The 17,448-nt window shown below is 35.3% G+C and overlaps 1 protein-coding gene across 1 annotated transcript in view; it reads right to left on the bottom strand.

The window, feature by feature from the left end:
* Positions 1 to 5,635: 5,635 nt before the first annotated feature.
* LOC107707819 (probable palmitoyltransferase ZDHHC8) overlaps positions 5,636 to 17,448 on the bottom strand; it is a 64,305-nt gene continuing 52,492 nt past the window's right edge. The window contains exons 5-11 of the mRNA XM_016511911.1: positions 15,882 to 15,984; positions 15,222 to 15,313; positions 10,570 to 10,702; positions 10,213 to 10,324; positions 9,809 to 9,918; positions 7,749 to 8,773; positions 5,636 to 6,573 (exon numbers count right to left, since the gene is read on the bottom strand). Coding sequence (XP_016367397.1) covers positions 6,423 to 6,573; positions 7,749 to 8,773; positions 9,809 to 9,918; positions 10,213 to 10,324; positions 10,570 to 10,702; positions 15,222 to 15,313; positions 15,882 to 15,984 — 1,726 coding nt within the window. The 3' untranslated portion in view covers positions 5,636 to 6,422. The remainder of the gene's footprint in view (positions 6,574 to 7,748; positions 8,774 to 9,808; positions 9,919 to 10,212; positions 10,325 to 10,569; positions 10,703 to 15,221; positions 15,314 to 15,881; positions 15,985 to 17,448) is intronic.

The raw sequence follows: 17,448 nt of genomic DNA, 5'->3' as shown, positions 1-17,448 counted from the left end.
AATAATGTAAATGAAACCAATGAATGAATCAATAAAAACGAATGACATTTAATTACATTTTAAAACGAAAAAGCATTAAATATTTTTAACTGTTTTTAAATGTTTAAAAATAATATTGGATGAAAATGTAATTAAATGTAATTAGTTGATGTAATTTATTTTTATTATTTATTCTAGGTTTTTTTTCTGGAAGGTACAGTCTTATAAAGCGTAAACCCTGATTTAATCACTTGTTTTTTTAATGCAGTTTACTTAAATGGTTTTGGTATTTAATAGTTTAGTTTTCCAGATTTTCCAGAGCAACCCTGAAAATATTTATAATACTTGTTCACAACTAGACCATAGCGGTCACTGGAGTACTTCTACTGTATTTCTTGTGGTTACCCTCCACAAATCATTCAAAACAGTTACTCTGAAATTTCCAAATTCACACAGAGTGTGCTCTGCTGGCCAGGAAATGCACATTAGTGGTTTGCTCCCATTAAAACTGTTACGAGTGGCGGGTGAAAATGTCAGAATTGTGTGGGTGTGATACAACATTATTGGTGGGGTGAGGTTGAATAATTGAGAGAAATCACTCACAGAGCTACAAGTGCTTTGCATAGATATGTGAACACAAATAGATGCATGCACGCAGGAATTTTCTGACATATGCAGTGCTAACCACATTAACTCAAGAACGAGAGCAATTCATTGTCCAAAATATTGAGGACTACTAGAGAAAGACCTGCATGAAAACTCTTTGTCATTGCTGAGAACAAACCAATGACAAGTATCTAAACCTATCTTACATAATATCATATAAGGAAGCTTTTTTTCTTCATCTGATTGTGAGGGCCATGCAGCAAATTCCAAACTTGATTTGCACAGTTCTGAAAATCAACTTAATTCAAGAGGACAAAGGGAGCATTTAGAGGGGCCAGATAACTGCAGAGCCGCTGAGGAGCATACACTCAGTAACTGAAGCTATGCACATCAACAATGCAACAAAGCCTTTGTTAGCGGCTCAGGATTCTCAGAATTCAGAATTATGGAGGAAGAGAATTATGACTGAATCTGACAGGTCGTCACCTCAAAAATAGCCCTTGACCTTATGTGACAGTCAAAATGATGCTGACCTTTCCCACAAAAATAAATAAATAAATAAGACCAGTATGAAACTAGTGACAGAATATACTACATAATTCAGAGATTTCTGATAAATTATAATTCTGTCATCATTTACTCACCCTAATGTTGAAACCTATGACTTCACTTTTCTTCTGTGGAACATAAATGATATTTTGGAGAATGCTGACTTGTTGTTGGCATTGAGTTTCATTGTACGTAGAAAAAAAAAAACACTGAGGAAAAAAATATTTTGTGTGTGTGTGTGTGTGTGTGTGTGTGTTTTTTTTTAATGAGGGAAAATTACTCTATGCACCATTAAAATTTAAGATCAAAATTGTCTCATAATATGTCTATCTCTATTTATCCTTGTATGGAATGTCACTCTGCTTTACAAGAATCAATAAATCATATCCATGCCTGGGAAGGGAATACGTATTGGTGAAAGGCAGCATGTGGAAATGACCAGAGCAATGTGTTTAATTGCATGAGTGGAGCACGTTTTCCACAGGAATCTGGTAATCACCTCGAAAACACACTAAGCTTTTCCTTAACAACATATTTCCCAAACTCTCCTTTTCCTAGCATGTGAGAAGCTACATAAACAATGTACAGCCTCTGTGATGAGAACTGATAGAATAAGAAAAGAGGGTAAAGTGAAGGGAATATCAAAGGTCCTGTCATTCAGTTCTGATCTATGACTGTACATATAGACAGGTCTGAGAAGCAAACCGCAAGTGCTATAACACTGAATGTCTTTCTGTTTCATAAACTCAAAAAAAAAAAAAAAAAAAAAAACTTTAACAACTCGATTTTTTTTTTCTGAAACAAAATGGGTCTATTATGACAATGAGATGATGTAACAAAATATAATGCAACTATGTACTATGTATGATGCAGACAGGTTCCCAAAATCACAACGTTTTCTCAGTAATATTTTAATGAACATTTTAGAAAAATACTATTTTCTATTTCCAAACATTTTGATAATGACTAAAATTTTCACATGGTGTAAGCAACCAGTAAAAAGTACTAAAATACTTTCCTTGCACCCTGAATACACAAGAACAAATATCATGAACTCTTGAGCTACGAATATCAAGGTTTTCTTAGGATTACCCCATTTGACTTGAAAAGAAAAACTTCATAAAGTTTAAAACATGGGACATTAAATAACTAAATAAATAATGAGGGTCTAAAGGGGTCTATAATCTGATTTATTTCTTGTCACATGACAAAAAATGGCTTCCTATATGTTGATCACATAACAGTCAAATATTAATAATATTTTGAATTAAAACTGATTCACTTAGTAGTACTAAGAGTGAGCTAATCTACTTAAGTCAACAGATACTTATGTCAAGATTTCCCACAATAATTTAGCTCTACAGGTACACCATAGACATTTTTGACATTAAGCTGTAGAAAAAAAACTACTAATATTTTGAAGAATTGAAAACACTGTAATAGAAGATGTTTAAATTAAAACATTAAAAAAAACTGCTCATACCTGACCTACACATAAAAAAGACTTGTTTGTTAATTCAATTAATTTATTTTAGAATTTTTTCTATCCTTTATGTTAATTTGAATTCTCATTTATATAGTTATTTATAGAGAAATACTTGTATTTCTACAGAACCGCTGGCCGCGCTGAACTGAGCTCTCTCAGCCGAACCCAGACCACACAACAAGCTGCTCCACATTTCATCACAACACCTTCCCCAAACCTCCGAATTGAATACCAAGAGACGTAACATTAGAAAGTTGCTTCAACTACTACATGCTCCACATAGTCTACTACAATATACTGCACACAATAACCCATGCTGTAAACATTTTGACAAACCGCAGACAAACAAAAGAGAAAGTGGGCTACTGCCACACACTTGTACTCACTTTTTGGGTGAAGCATCCAGTCACCCACAGAAGGCAGACTGTCAGGAACACCCCCGTGCTGCTCAGTCCGCGAAGCCCCATTTTAGTCACTTGAGCTCGGCTGCAGAAGCACGCAGGACTCCTCTCCCTCTCTCCATTGACCTGAGAGAGAGAGAGAGAGAGAGAGAGAGAGAGCACTGTTCGGATTGTTCACCCAAAAATGAAAATTGTGTCCTCATTTACTCACCCTCATGTTACTCCAAACCTGTATGTATTTCTTTCTTATGTGGAGCACAAAAGAAGATATTTTGAAGAATTTCATAACCAAACAGCTGTCTATCTATCTGTCTATCTATCTATCTGTCTGTCTGTCTATCTATCTATATCTATCTGTCTATCTATCTATCTGTCTGTCTATCTAGCTGTCTGTCTGTCTGTCTATCTATCTATCTGTCTGTCTGTCTATCTATCTATCTGTCTATCTATCTATCTATCTGTCTGTCTGTCTGTCATCTATTTTAAAACAATCTTAATCTTAAAACGATGAGAAATTACAAAGATGAGACCAAAATTCAGGTTAAAGTAAAGAATTCAAAAATATTTTCATCACAGATGTGTAATCAAGTCATTTTTATGTATTTTTAAGAATCCAAAACGAGCAGTACATACCAGATCTAGCAATCTAAAAAGCTTTAAGTTTTCAATAAAGACAATTGTATCTTTTTGGATTTATTCATTTATTTAATTTAAATGAATATTTAAAAAAATCTATCTATCTACCTACCATTTTTCAAAACAGAAGAAAAATAACGAAGATGAGACAACTGAATATGCAAGTTATATTTATTCAGTTTTTCCCCTTGATGAACAAAAATAATAGATGTACCTTGATATGAAACTACAATGTCTTCATTTCATCTGAGCGAAATACTTCATCACACAAGAGTCCCACAGTTGTTGTTGTTTGTTTGAACTGTACACTGGTTTCATTTGAACAGAAGGGACGCTGTGCCAGACAGCGGCAGTGAAGGACAGAGATGATGATGTGACCAAACACCGTCAAACATTCACAGAAATGGAGCCTAGCAAACTGTAAAGGCCTTTCCATGACCACATGAATTATTTACAGTTTCAAGGAGCTGTTTGACTTGGAAAAAGTATGATAATGACCCTTTTTACATGCACCAAAATAACGTTTGTACTCCGTCAGTGCTTGAGTGTCTGTAGTCCGTTAGACCCCTAAGGCAGATCTGTGAGGAAATCAATATGAATTCCTTGGAAAGTCATCTGATGAGCGGCAGAGGACTCCACATGCAGTGCATTTTCAGTCAGCAAGACATCTGGAAGATCCCCTGTCAAAGACGTCGATAGCATAAATCAACACTTCACTACAAAATCATCCTTATAAAATCGTTAGGTCTTTAATTATGAAACAGGCCACAGGGTGAAGTTTTTCTGTTAACAGGCATTTGCCACTTTCACCTGTGCTGTCCATTTAATTTCTTGAGAAAAGAATAATTACAGATGCCTTTTCAGCTGTTAACTACATAAATGCCTGTCACTTTATTTTTTTTTATTAGCATGTCTTGCACTAGCAGGGAAAATTTCACACTCTGTCTCTCTCTTAAAAAAAAAGTAATAGTTACCGAGCGATATTTATTTGCCCTCAAAAAGGACTATTTGCAACTACTTTTGAAAGTGAGAAGGGAAGGTGAGGCTTTAAACTTCCTCAAATTGAATGAAAGGAACATAAGAAGAAATTGACTTTGATATACACTTCTGTTCAAGTTTATGGCTTGTAAGATTTTCACGTTTTTCAAAGAAGTCTCTTATGCTCACCAAGGCTTTGTTTGTATTTGATCAAAACTACAGTAAAACAGTAATACTGTCAAATATTATTACAGTTTAAAGAAACTTTGACCAAAAAGAGTTTAAAAGAAATAGAAATGATAAATAGTATTTTTGTAACAATGTTATTTTATGGATGTAATATATGTATTTTTGTCTTTACTGTTTTTTTTTAAATAATTTCTTTAAAAAAAAAATCTTACTGTCCCCAAACTTTAACCGCAGTTAAAAAAAAACGTCATTATGTCTCTCAAATGGATCCAGCATTCAAAAAACTAGCATCTTCACTTCAACTTTCTTGCAGTTTCCCAAAAACGTTCTATAATAACATCTTAATCTTTCAACATTCATTCACTGAGAAAAAAATCTTAACAGAAAGTACTACTTTCAAATGGCAATGCATACTAATTAATTTGTACAAATAAATTATAAAAATATGCAAAAAAGAAACAGAAAATGAAAAAAATCCACTCAAACAAATCCAAACACGCACCCATTTGAATATCTGTAGAAAAAGTTAAATATACCAATCTTTTGAAAGTTGGGTTAAAAAAAATATATTATAAAAATTAAAGAAATTAAAATATTTGGGATGCAGCCATGAATTACCATTGTTATGCTTTTCTAATCTATTACAAATAAATGGAAATGGTAAAGCAATAAAACAACTTGGAGTTTGCGAAGATCGTGACTTTAGGTAAAAATATGGCTTTAACATGTGGCCAGTGCTGCTAATACATGGTGTGTTTCTGTTTACATATTTATATTTTTTCCCCACTATAAAATACTTTTTTTTAATATATATAAAGAAAAACAAAGTTTTAAAGAAAGTTTTAACAAACTGGTGATAACAACCAGTATCAGTATTTTTTTCCCCATTTTCTTTTTTCATTTTACATATACACATTTATGTTTATTTCTATGGCAGCTTATAGTTTTACATTAGAAAACGTGTAAATGACCACCATATCTGAAAAATAAAACTTCTGTTTCGTTTTTTTTAAAGTACACAAGTGCTGTTATGGTTTGTTTGGAACCTGATAGCTTAACAGAGAAATGCATTTGAGATGAAACCCTGATTATTAGATCAGCATAACGACAAAAACATAAAAGTGTTACTGGCGAGTTCATATACACTCACATTCAAGTGTGTGAAAGACCTGCATACTGAGCACATTTGCATTCAATATGCGAACTTTGATATTTTATATACAAACAACTGAACTGACACTGTACATATTCAGCCCTTAATGGTATATATATTTTAAATGTCCATTTTAAGCAATTAAACCATTATTTTCTGTTGTGTGCGATTTATATCCTGATGGCTGACACTTTAAAAACATACAACGCTTCTTTGACGAAGCACTCCTGTTATATTATACACTGGGTCACATGGAAAGTTGCTTGCCATCTCTTTAGCAAAGAAATGGCCAATGCAAAAACTTTTCCCATCAGAACTGTGTTTCTCCTGATCGGGCATTTGAATATTATTTAAAAAAAAACTGTGAAAAAAAAAGAGAAACTTGAGCACAAGTGTTGCCATGGCAGTGCTTCTCCTCACAGGCAGTGGCTCTTCAAGCTGTCCGTCAAACGGAAATCTCATATGTAGTCCCGCCCACTCCTGTGACCTTTTTGACATTGGCGTGTCTGCTGGGAGTTCCAGAAGGAGTCCCTAGATGGCAGTCACGTGCTTGGCCCTTTAGTTGCCCGTTGACTTTACCTTGACAGAGGCCCTCTCTATGTGGAGAAAATATCAAAAAACAGGAAGACATATTTGAAGTGGTTCCTTTCCAACTGTATCCTGAACTGTTATCCTTATCTGTCCTTCTTTAGAAAAAAAGAGATTCAAACGTACTACATGGACTGAAATGTTACAAATGAAGATGAGTTCATGAAGAAGAGGACAGTATTAAAGAGTGGTGGAAGGGATTGTATAATTGAGATAATAATACAGGACTCAAAAACAAGGAGTCAGTTTAGGGCCAGTTGACAAAACAGGCACTTGTCCACAAATTATGCCTTGCAAAGATGTTTTTTTTTTTTATGATACTGTATTTTCTTTTTATGCTATGTTTAAGCTTTCTTATGCTTTACTTGCATTTTGTTATCATTATGCTTTCTTTACCTTTTTTCTTCTCTTTTTTTTACAATTTGTGTAATTAAAAAATAAATGAATATTATTTCTGGTAAAAAAAATTTTTTAAATTTAAACATTGTAAAAAAATAAAATGGGTGATTCATTTTGATGGGATCTATAAGAATGTTGGCATGGAAAGTAAAAAAAAAATCCTTTCTGTTGAGCCCTGTAATAAATCATAATTTTAAAGACAATCATGCAGTCTGGTATTAGTCATTTGCCATTTGTAAAATAGTCAAAGAAAAGAGCAAAGAAAAATACAGTGTGTAAAATAATTAAAAAGCATTATTTAAGCATAATAAGCAACACAAACAGAACAAGAAGCGATAAATGGATATCAAATCATAATTATTGTATATTACACTGAATTCTGACACCATTTATGAAATTACAATAATGCAATAAAATGTACAGTATGCCAGAAGTACATGCCATGCAAAGTGTCATAAATAAGCTCATGAATGAAATGAAAATGGGGGGAAAGCAAAAAAAAAAAACCATTTATTTTGCTAACAGATACATAATCACAACATTTTTGTTTTCATCTCTGCAAAAAGGCAAAAAAAACCTAACCGTATATATTCTAAATAACAATAATGACAAAATTAATTTATTAAAGTACAAAAAAAGCAGTACTCAAAAATGAACAAATAAATGGAAATCACTTTTCTGAAGTCTCTTGACCCCGCCGGATCAGAGCGTACATATCAAGACCGTTTAGTCTATACATCACGTCCTTTTCTGATTGGTTTAAAGTGGATGCTATGTGTCATACCTTGTACCAAGATGCTGCGAGTCTGCCCTCTCCAGGGCGCTAATGAAGGCGACCTTCTGATGCACGTATGTCGGGGAACGGGGCACAGCTGTTGGGGAGTGGTGTGTTTGGTGCACCGGAGAGCGATACTGGCGCTCGACTGTCCGGCTCGCACCGCCTGCATCGGTGTGGAGGGACGTCGTGGAAGTCCTCGGCGCTCTGGAGAGCGAGGATGCAGAGGAACGCAGAACGGGTGTTCGGGGAGCGTATCCCACCACCCCGACTCCCATCAAGTTATCCCGAGAGCCGCACACAGGAGGAGTGGGCTCTCGGGATCCGTCGGGGAAGCATGTGCCAGGTGGGAGTCCGTAGGCGGCTCCGCTGCAGGTGTCAAATACACCCGAATCGTTGGCGTAGGCTTGAGCGTGCCGATGCATGAGCTTCTCCCTCTCCTCGAGCTCCTTCCTCTCCTGGATGGAAGCCATGATGGTTTTGGAGAGGTTGTCGTAGCGGACGGGCGAGGGATCTCGGTCTCTTGAGAGCGGCGACTGGTGCCCGTACATCGCTCCGACGTGCACAGGACTATAGGACGACGGGCCGATGTGCCGCTGAAGCTCGGGCCCTCGTACATGGCACATTTTAGTGGGCAGGTAAGGTGAATGAAAACCCATAGAGGGCACTCCTGGGTGAGCGGCGCACTCGCCCACAGACGGCGTTACGCTGGGGGTTAGCAAGCTGTCGTAGGATAGGCTGCCATTGCGGCCCGACAACGTCCCAGGTGAGAAGACTCCTTTGTGAGGGGTGGAAGTGACCGTTTCTGGTTTGCTGCCCCCCAGTGGCATCTGGTCGGCCCTGTTCACTCCCTGCTTCAGACTGAATGAACGAGACGTCGTGCTGAAGGAGTCCAGCTGGAAAGGGGAGGACTGGTATGTTCGGTGAAGAGGAGTGCCGCGGTAGTCTGGCATGTCCAGATTCGGCTCGGAGCGGTAATCGTGACCTCTCTCCTCCAAAACGGCAGAGGGCTTACCGTTCTCGGACATTACAATCTGTAATCAACAGCATTAAAAAAAAATATATTATAATATTTTATATTACATTATATTACACTATTGTTGTTTAAAAGTTTGGGGTGCACGAAAAAATACTACAGTAATTTATAGTAAATACTATAGTGTTTTTGAACCATACTATAGTAATATAAGTGTATTATACTCTATATATTATAGTATATACAATAGTATAATACAATAATATATTATAGTATTTACAACACTTTGTTAATGAATGCTACAGCATACTGTAGTATTAACTATAGTGAACTGACAAACTGTAATAAATACTGTAGTATACTTTAGTTTTTATTACAGTAAACTGTAGTGTATTGTAGTAATATACCCTATAGTTGTAGAAAACGTAGTACAGTATTGGGTAAAGTAATTTGTTTATATTACTGTAGTTGTAATATAGTCTATACAACTATAGAATTACCACAACAAATGAATTCAAGTACTTTACTATAGTATGGTTCAAAAACACTATAGTATTTACTATAAATTACTATAGTATTTTTTCATGTGGGTGAGTAACTTTTTTCAGGAAATTAATTCTTTAAACTTTCATTCAGCAAGGATGCATTAAATTGATCAAATGCATGACAATCAAGACATTGTTACAAGAGATTTCTGTCGTTTTTTTATTCATTTTTTTTTTTAAATATTTTTTTGTTTATTCATCAAAGAACCCCGAAAAGAAAAATATCAGTGTTTTCCACAAAAATATTTCAACACTGACACACAAAAAAACTATTCTTGTGGACCAAATCAGAATATTAGAATGATTTCTGAAGGATCATGTGACACTGAAGATTGGAGTAATTCTGTTTTGCCATCACAGAAATAAATTTCATTATAAAATATATAATAGTTGTTATTTTAACTGGTAATATTATTTCACAATATTACTGTTTTGACTGTATTTTTGATTAAATAAATGCAGAACTCTTATAGACCCAAACTTTTGAACAGCACTGTATATTATAATATATGACTCCAGAAATCATTGTTTTAGTCTGTCGCTCCCACCTTCTCTCCGGTTGCGTGATAGTGCACTTTAGGCATGGTGCCGAAGGAAGGTCGGTATTTGTACATGGCTGAAGTGGATGGATTGGTGGGTTTGCTGGACAGGGAACTCTCTAGAAAATGTGGCACAGATGAAATGAATGAGCCGACAGTGCTGCAATATGATGCAACACCAGATGGCAGTAGAAGTGCAGTTAAGAAACAACCTGCTAAGGGGCCACTGAAGACACAGGCTTTGAATAATTAGGAAAACTATTTTATTATAATCACATGATGTTTAAACAACAATTTATAATAATAAATCTCACAAAACAAATGTTTGAATACAGAGAGTAAATAATCACAGATACATAAATCGGTTACATTTTGGTGCCAATTGCTTTAAAATTCGTGTTTGTGTTACTTGCCTTCGCTGGAGGGGAGTTGACTCTTTAGCTGGTTGTAGCGATCTGCTTTGGGCGGCAGAGGTGGTTGTGTATCTATACTTTTATCATCCACACCATCCAGGCTGGTCTTAGACTAAAGCACAAGAGAAATCCATTTATTTTGGGAATCTTGATTTAGGCAGAAACACCATATTATTAAAACAGGGACACCATTTAGTTTAATAATGTCAGTTTTCATTGAAATCTGAATAATGAACCTGTATTGTTGGGGTTCTGAATTGCTGGTGTAATGGTAATTAGTATAATAACAGAAATGATTAAACGCCATTGAAATTCCAGGTTGTGGGCAGACAGAATTAAAAGCTTTTGCGGACTCACTTTGGTTCGTAGGATGCTACTATGGATACCATTATCACTGACTTTTACACTGACGTGTCGGTTAGAGAGGTCAGGGCGGAGGAACGGTGGTTTCAGAGTGATGGGAATTTTCTTCCTGGGATCAGCGATGTACCTGTAGAGCAGAAACAGTTGACATGATGCATGAATTACATTTTTTATTTTTTTAGAAAAAGCATGTAAGTTCATGGGTCAGAATTAGTGTGTACCACAACCACATGTAGGTTATCAAATGCTTAAAAACAGTTGACAAAATGACAACTGTGTCATCATTTACTCATGTTCATGTTGATTCAAAAACACATGACTGCTGAGGAACAAAAACGAGGAAATTCTGAAGAAAATTAATTATTACTTTTATCCAGCAATGATGCATTCTATTAATCAAAAGTGACAGACATTTTATATTGTTACCAAACATTTCTATTTAAATAAATTCTGATATTTTGAACTTTTTATTCATCAAAGAACCCTGAAAAAATATGTATCATATTTTTCACAAAAATATTAAGCAGCACAATCATTTTCAACATTACAAGAGATGTTTTCTGAGCACCAAATCAGCATATCAGAATGATTATTGATTGGGGGGGTGAACTATTCCTATAATTCTGATTTAAGGAATGATGTAAATAGTCTTGTGGGAAAAAGTTTACAGCAACTTTCTTTTGTTCTGCTTTGGCCTCACAAAGGTTGTCCTCTATTGTCTCTGAAGATGCCTTCACTAGTCTTAACAAGACATTAACCTTGGCTCTAATCTGTGTTTATACAGCAATCACTTTCTCTCTCCATTGTTTCATAACCTGATTCAAATCTTCAGTACTATACGCTTTTCCTGCTCAGAGTGTCATAAAACAGGCAAAAACAGGACACAATCTACCTTCCTAAGGACCCATATTCTTCTTCTCAAACCCCTCCAGACTGTCTACTATGATAAACAACCTCTTTTTTCACCTCTGTCTGCTGTTTAGAAGTATCACAGTAATTGTTAAAGGCTTAAAGGCTGTTATATTTCAAACCATATTTTCTTCTTGAAGCATTGAGTTTATACACACACACACACACACACACACACACACACACATATATATATATACTGTATATATATGTGAATGTGACCGTGGACCACAAACCCAGTCATAAGGGTCAATTTTGAATTTTTTGAAGCTGAATAAATAAGCTTTCCATTGATGTATGGTTTGTTATGATAGGACAATATTTGGCCGAGATACAACTATTTGAAAATCTGGAATCTGAGGGTGCAAGAAAAAAAAATGCTAAATATTGAGAAAATCACCTTTAAAGTTGTCCAAATGATGTTCTTAGCAATGCATATTACTAATCAAAAATGAAGTTTTAATATATTTACGGTAGGAAATTTACAAAATATCTTCATGGAACATGATCTTTACTTAATAGCATAATGATTTTTGGCATTAAACAAAAAAAGGATAATTTTGACCCATACAATGTTCTAACATTGTTATAACTTTTCTGACTTCGAGAGCCATTGTAGGGCTCCAGAGCAACATTTGAGGACACCAGCACCAGTGCCATTAACATCTACAGAAGGTGGCACCAGCACCTGACAGTAAAGCACTCACCCTAATCACACTTGTACATCTCGGAGATGTCTATCTGATGTCAGCATTTACATATGCAAGATGTATTTTTAGAGTGTTTGCTCATCTGCAATACATCTCTAAGATGTTTCCTGTCAAATAGACATTTATTAGAATGCATTCTGAGACGTTTATCAGATTACCCAGCAGATGTTTCCCAGATCTTTAGCAGACGTCTTACAGATATACTTGTGCTGTCTGGATAGTTGAGATGCAGATAAAATTTACTTTTATTACTGTCATTCATAATGTCTAAATATAATTTAATAAATACAAAAAATATATATTAGAGAGTGGAAATGGCTAATAAGCCTAGAAGTACTTCTCTGCAGCCATCTACTAGTGGTAATTTAATGTCTTTTTTTATTTTTAAATAAGTGTTTGCTTTCCTACATTATGAAACTTTTAGTTTTATAAATGGGGGCAACTTATGAAGGATGAACAAATAATGTCACCACATTAAAAATAACTTTCAAATTCGGTAATACTTAAAGCTTTGAAGTGCTGGGAAAAGTTTTGTGAATCATTTAAAAACACTCGAAAACATTCGACCATTTCTGCCACAAGTTGTTCTTGTAGTTTTACTATGTTAAATCCATGGTGAATGATGGTGACTTGTGTTTATTGAATGTTTTTCCTGGTTTCCACGTTAGTGGCGTTTGTTCTGATATCTGTAGCTTTAACAGAATTCTGCGACGAATTTGAATGCTTCTCACGAGATTTCACAGGGATGTTATTGATTCTGCGGTGAATTCAACGGCTTTCTTCACTGTATCTCCCAGCGCTGTGTATAACGGTGTCGTGTGATCGAGATCAGATATACCGCGCAGATAAATGAGTAGCGCGGATTCGTTCCGCTTTCGGTTCATTTGTTTGTTGTTGTTTTTTAGGATTACTGATAAACTAATGTACTTTGATTTGTATTAGTTATCTATTTTAGTTTTAGTTACAGTTGTAGTAATGTTGTCATTTTATGAGTTTTTTATTATGTCTATATAGGCTTTTTATTAAGTTTTAGTTGTATTTAATTTGAGTTATTTCAGTACTTCAACATACAAAATGGAAATGAAATAATATATATATATTGAATGTATTTATATATATATGTACATGTATATGTATAGACCCCCTTAAATTTTTCAAAGCGTCTGCTAAATGACTAAAAGTAAAAGTAAAGTAAAGTTTGTCCAATATAGCTCTTGCGAGCTCTTGCGAAAATTGCGGAGTTGCTTGATTTTGCGATAAATTCAGCGATCGCAGAATCGCAAAATCCTGGAGGGACTGAATATATATATATATATATATATATATATATATATACACACATACATACTTGCAATCTCCAGACCTGCTTCCATTTAGTTATTCAGTACTCACAATCCAATCAACAACTGATGAATAAAATTAAGTCATTCCCTACATTTGTCTTGTTCAATAAGCTGGTAAGTTGTTTATCTTGGAAGTACATTACTGTTAAAAACATTTGGGATCAGTAAGAAGTTTTAATGTTTTTGAAAAAACTCTTATGCTCACCAAGGCTGCATTTATTTGATTAAAAACAGTAAAAACTGCTATACCATTATAATTCAAAATCACTGTTTTCTATTCAACTACATTGAATATGGTATAAAATACGGTAAAATAACCTCCATGACTACTGATGATATAGTTGTTTTTTTCCTTGAATCCATGGAAAACAGCAGCAGACACTGGACATATCAGGTATGGTTTACATGTTTCAACATTTGAACAGGATCTGTTTCAGCAATGACACAACGGTGTGCTACTGTTTAAGTCTCCGTGTTTAGATCAGTGTGCTCAATAATGTGTCTTTGACCTTCACTGTGTATTTTGATTATACTGTGTTGTAAATAAAACACAAATACAAACCCCCAATTTTTTACTCCTCACATTCTTTGTTACCTGCCTCACAGAGACATTACTGACTGATGCCTCATTATGGGAGGCCCTTTGTCTCTCAGGTGTGAATCACTAAATATTCATGCCATTGTCACTCCCTCGCATACGGGCATTCAGTATCTGATAACAAATGTTCTGTATGTGTTTTAGGACCTTATTTCAGTGACTTTTAGTTTTTAGTTTTTTACTAACCACGCATAAACGTTGTTTTCTCAAGAACACAAACATGTACATTCATGCTGCTCACATACTATTGTAGCCCAGTTTGTGAGAATTAAAGTGTAATTAGACTTTAGCCATTAATATGTTTTTAAGATACTGAAAAAAACACAAATGTCAGGGCATGTCAAAACTTCTTCAGTGCCCCCTCAGACACCAGAGGGTTAATATATTTTTATATGAAATGCAATTTATTCCTCTGATGGCAATGGTTAAGTTTCAGCCGCCATTACTGCGGGTGTCACATGATCCTTCATATATAATGCTGATTTGCTGCTCAACAAAATTTCTTCTTATTATCAATGTTGAAAACAGTTATGCTGCTTCATATTTTGTGCATACTGAGATTCTTATTAGAAAGTTCAAAAGAACACAATTTATTTGAAACTGATAAATAAATTAATTAATGTATGTCTCCATATGGGCATCAGCTGCAATTGCCATTCTTTTCTAATTTTGCTCAAAGACAGCGTGAGGTTGGTACTTCATAGGTCTTTTGTAGCATTTGCCAAAGCGTAATGTTCACTGAATCCTGTCTGTTTTGCAAATGTAAAATAACACAATCTAATGTAAATTCAAGTGAAATGAAACACCCAACCGTCTGTTCCAAAATGAGCGAAAGATAGCTGTCAAGTGCCGGGAACCAGCTGTCAGGGGCCGAGGAAACACACCGTGCCTGGTGTTACGACTCACTTTCACACATTTCTGATATGTGTGTGTATTTGCAACTATCACTGATTATAAACATGAATATATGTGTGTGTGTGTGTGTGTGCGCGCGTTTTTGTGACTAATGAGGACATACATTTGTATAATGACAAGGTGTGTGTGTGTGTGTGTGTGTGTGTGTGTGTAAGCCAGTTTTTTCTTTACCTAGGAGCAAGTGGACTGCATAAGACGTGTTTCACATTACCACAGCAATCCCGAGTGAATGGATTCACTCCTCCTCGGAACTTTCCTGTCACCTGAGAACAGAGAGAGAGAGAGAGGGGAATCCTACTTACTGCAAACTGAAGAGAGTGGAAAACAACTGTCCTTGACCGACAGAACCGTGATGTGCGATGACAATACCAGGTTTTGTAACAGATGTCGTGCACGAACAACAGAAGGCAATCAAGTTGGAAAGACATCAAGGTGATTCTGAGTGGGTGTGCAACATGTGACCACAATTCTGCCTCTACAAGTGCGCATGTTGTTACACAAACCAGATTAAAATTTTAAGTGCTGTGTAATTTGGTTCACCTGTTCGTTTGTGGTCCGTCCTCTGGCTAGAGGGAGAGAGAGAGAGAGAGAGAGGAATCCTTCTTTGAGCAAACTGAAGAGAGTGGAAAACAACTGTCCTTGACCCACAGGACCGTGATGTGCGATGAAAATACCAGGATTTGTAACAGATGTCGTGCACGAACAACAGAAGGCAATCAAGTTGGAAAGACATCAAGGTGATTCTGAGTGGAGCACAGTTCTGCCTCTACAAGTGCGCATGCTGTTACACAAACCAGATGAACATATTTAGTGGTGGGTAATTTGGTTCACCTGTTCGTTTGTGGTTCGTCCTCTGGCTACGAGAACCATGTGGAACCCAGTGAGGCCCATAACAGGGATGAAAAACAGGCCAGTCACACACATAACCACAAGACTGGACAGCAGGAAAGTCAAGGAGCCTGTTGTGATTTTCTTTCTGTCCTCGCTGAATGAGAAATGCTGCACGAAGATACAGCTAATTAGAAGTAGTGCAGGATTTTGAGCCAATGTGATCTCACTGTGGGCGGGGCCTCCCTGTCTAACAAACAGTGTTGTTATTGTTAATTAAAACTATTAAACATCTGAAATAAAATAAAATACAAATATTAGATATTAGACTAAAAGAAAATTTAAATTTGAAATTTTGCCTTGCCAATTGACTGAAATAAGTTGAATCTAAAATACTAAAATTACTAAAACTTTAAACTGAAATAAAAATAAAGTTACACAGAAATATTTAAAAGAAACTCAAATTTTTTTTAAACCAAATTAAAAATTTGAAATAAAATTAAATAAAAATATTAGATATTAGACTAAAAGAAAATTAGAAATGTTGCCTTGGCAATTAACTGAAATAAGTTGAAGCTAAAGTACTAAAATTACTAAAATTTCAAAAACTAAAAATTAAAAAAAGACAAAAGCACAAAAATTTGCTAAAACTACAAATATAAAAATAAAATCTAATTTAAAATATGAATAAATACTATAGTAGTAAATCATAATTACAATAAATAATATAATAAGACAATGTGACAATGAAAATCTCACAAAATGCTGTTGACGGTCACGCCTGCTCAAGAGAAAAATTCAGCTTAAAAAAAATCCTTTCATTCTTTCATCAGATTTCTTGAATTGCCAAAATCGAGTTTTCATAGGGGGACAAAAAACAAAACAAACAACAACAAAAAACATTTGTTATTTTGTAGGCTAAACTAAAATGTATGATTTCGTTGTAGTCAGATGTTATTGTTGCTTTGATACGCTATCGAAAAGTATTTATTTGGAATAGAAATCATCTGTAACATTATTAAAGTCTTCATTGTCATTACACTTGCTCAATAAAAATAGCCATTTCTTTAAAAAAAGAATCTTACTTTTGAACGGTAGTGTAAATCCACATAGAATAGCCTAAATACAACTACAGTAAATGAGCTTTTATTATAGTTGCTATCTGTTATTTCTAGGGATGCACCGAATTTTTGGCCGCCGAAAATTATCAGCCGAAAACGGCATTTTTGGTTTTTAGCCGAAAGAGAAAAACGGCCGAAAATATACATATAATAATATATATGCCCGGCAGTGTTCAGCACGCATGTTTCACTCTCCTCGTCACTGCACGGTTTGACGCTCCGCTCAGTATTGCGCTCTATGAATGTGCACGTATACCGCTCATGCTCACCGGAAAAGCAAAGTCCGCTCAAATAACGCGCTGACAGGAAATTTCTATGCAGTATACTTGTTCCTGTTTGCAGTAGCGCTACTGTGCTGTAACATGCTGTAGTACAGCTGTACTGGACAACGCTGGTAAAATGACACTACCTTCAGTGACGCTATGCTCTGCTCAGCTATGCTCTGCTCA

This window comes from Sinocyclocheilus rhinocerous, unplaced genomic scaffold (assembly GCF_001515625.1).
Source record: "Sinocyclocheilus rhinocerous isolate Xijiao unplaced genomic scaffold, SAMN03320098_v1.1 scaffold1256, whole genome shotgun sequence".
In the NCBI taxonomy this organism is placed as follows: domain Eukaryota; kingdom Metazoa; phylum Chordata; class Actinopteri; order Cypriniformes; family Cyprinidae; genus Sinocyclocheilus; species Sinocyclocheilus rhinocerous.
The sequence above is the reverse complement of the archived record's forward strand: the minus strand, read 5'-3'. Positions and strand labels throughout refer to the sequence as shown.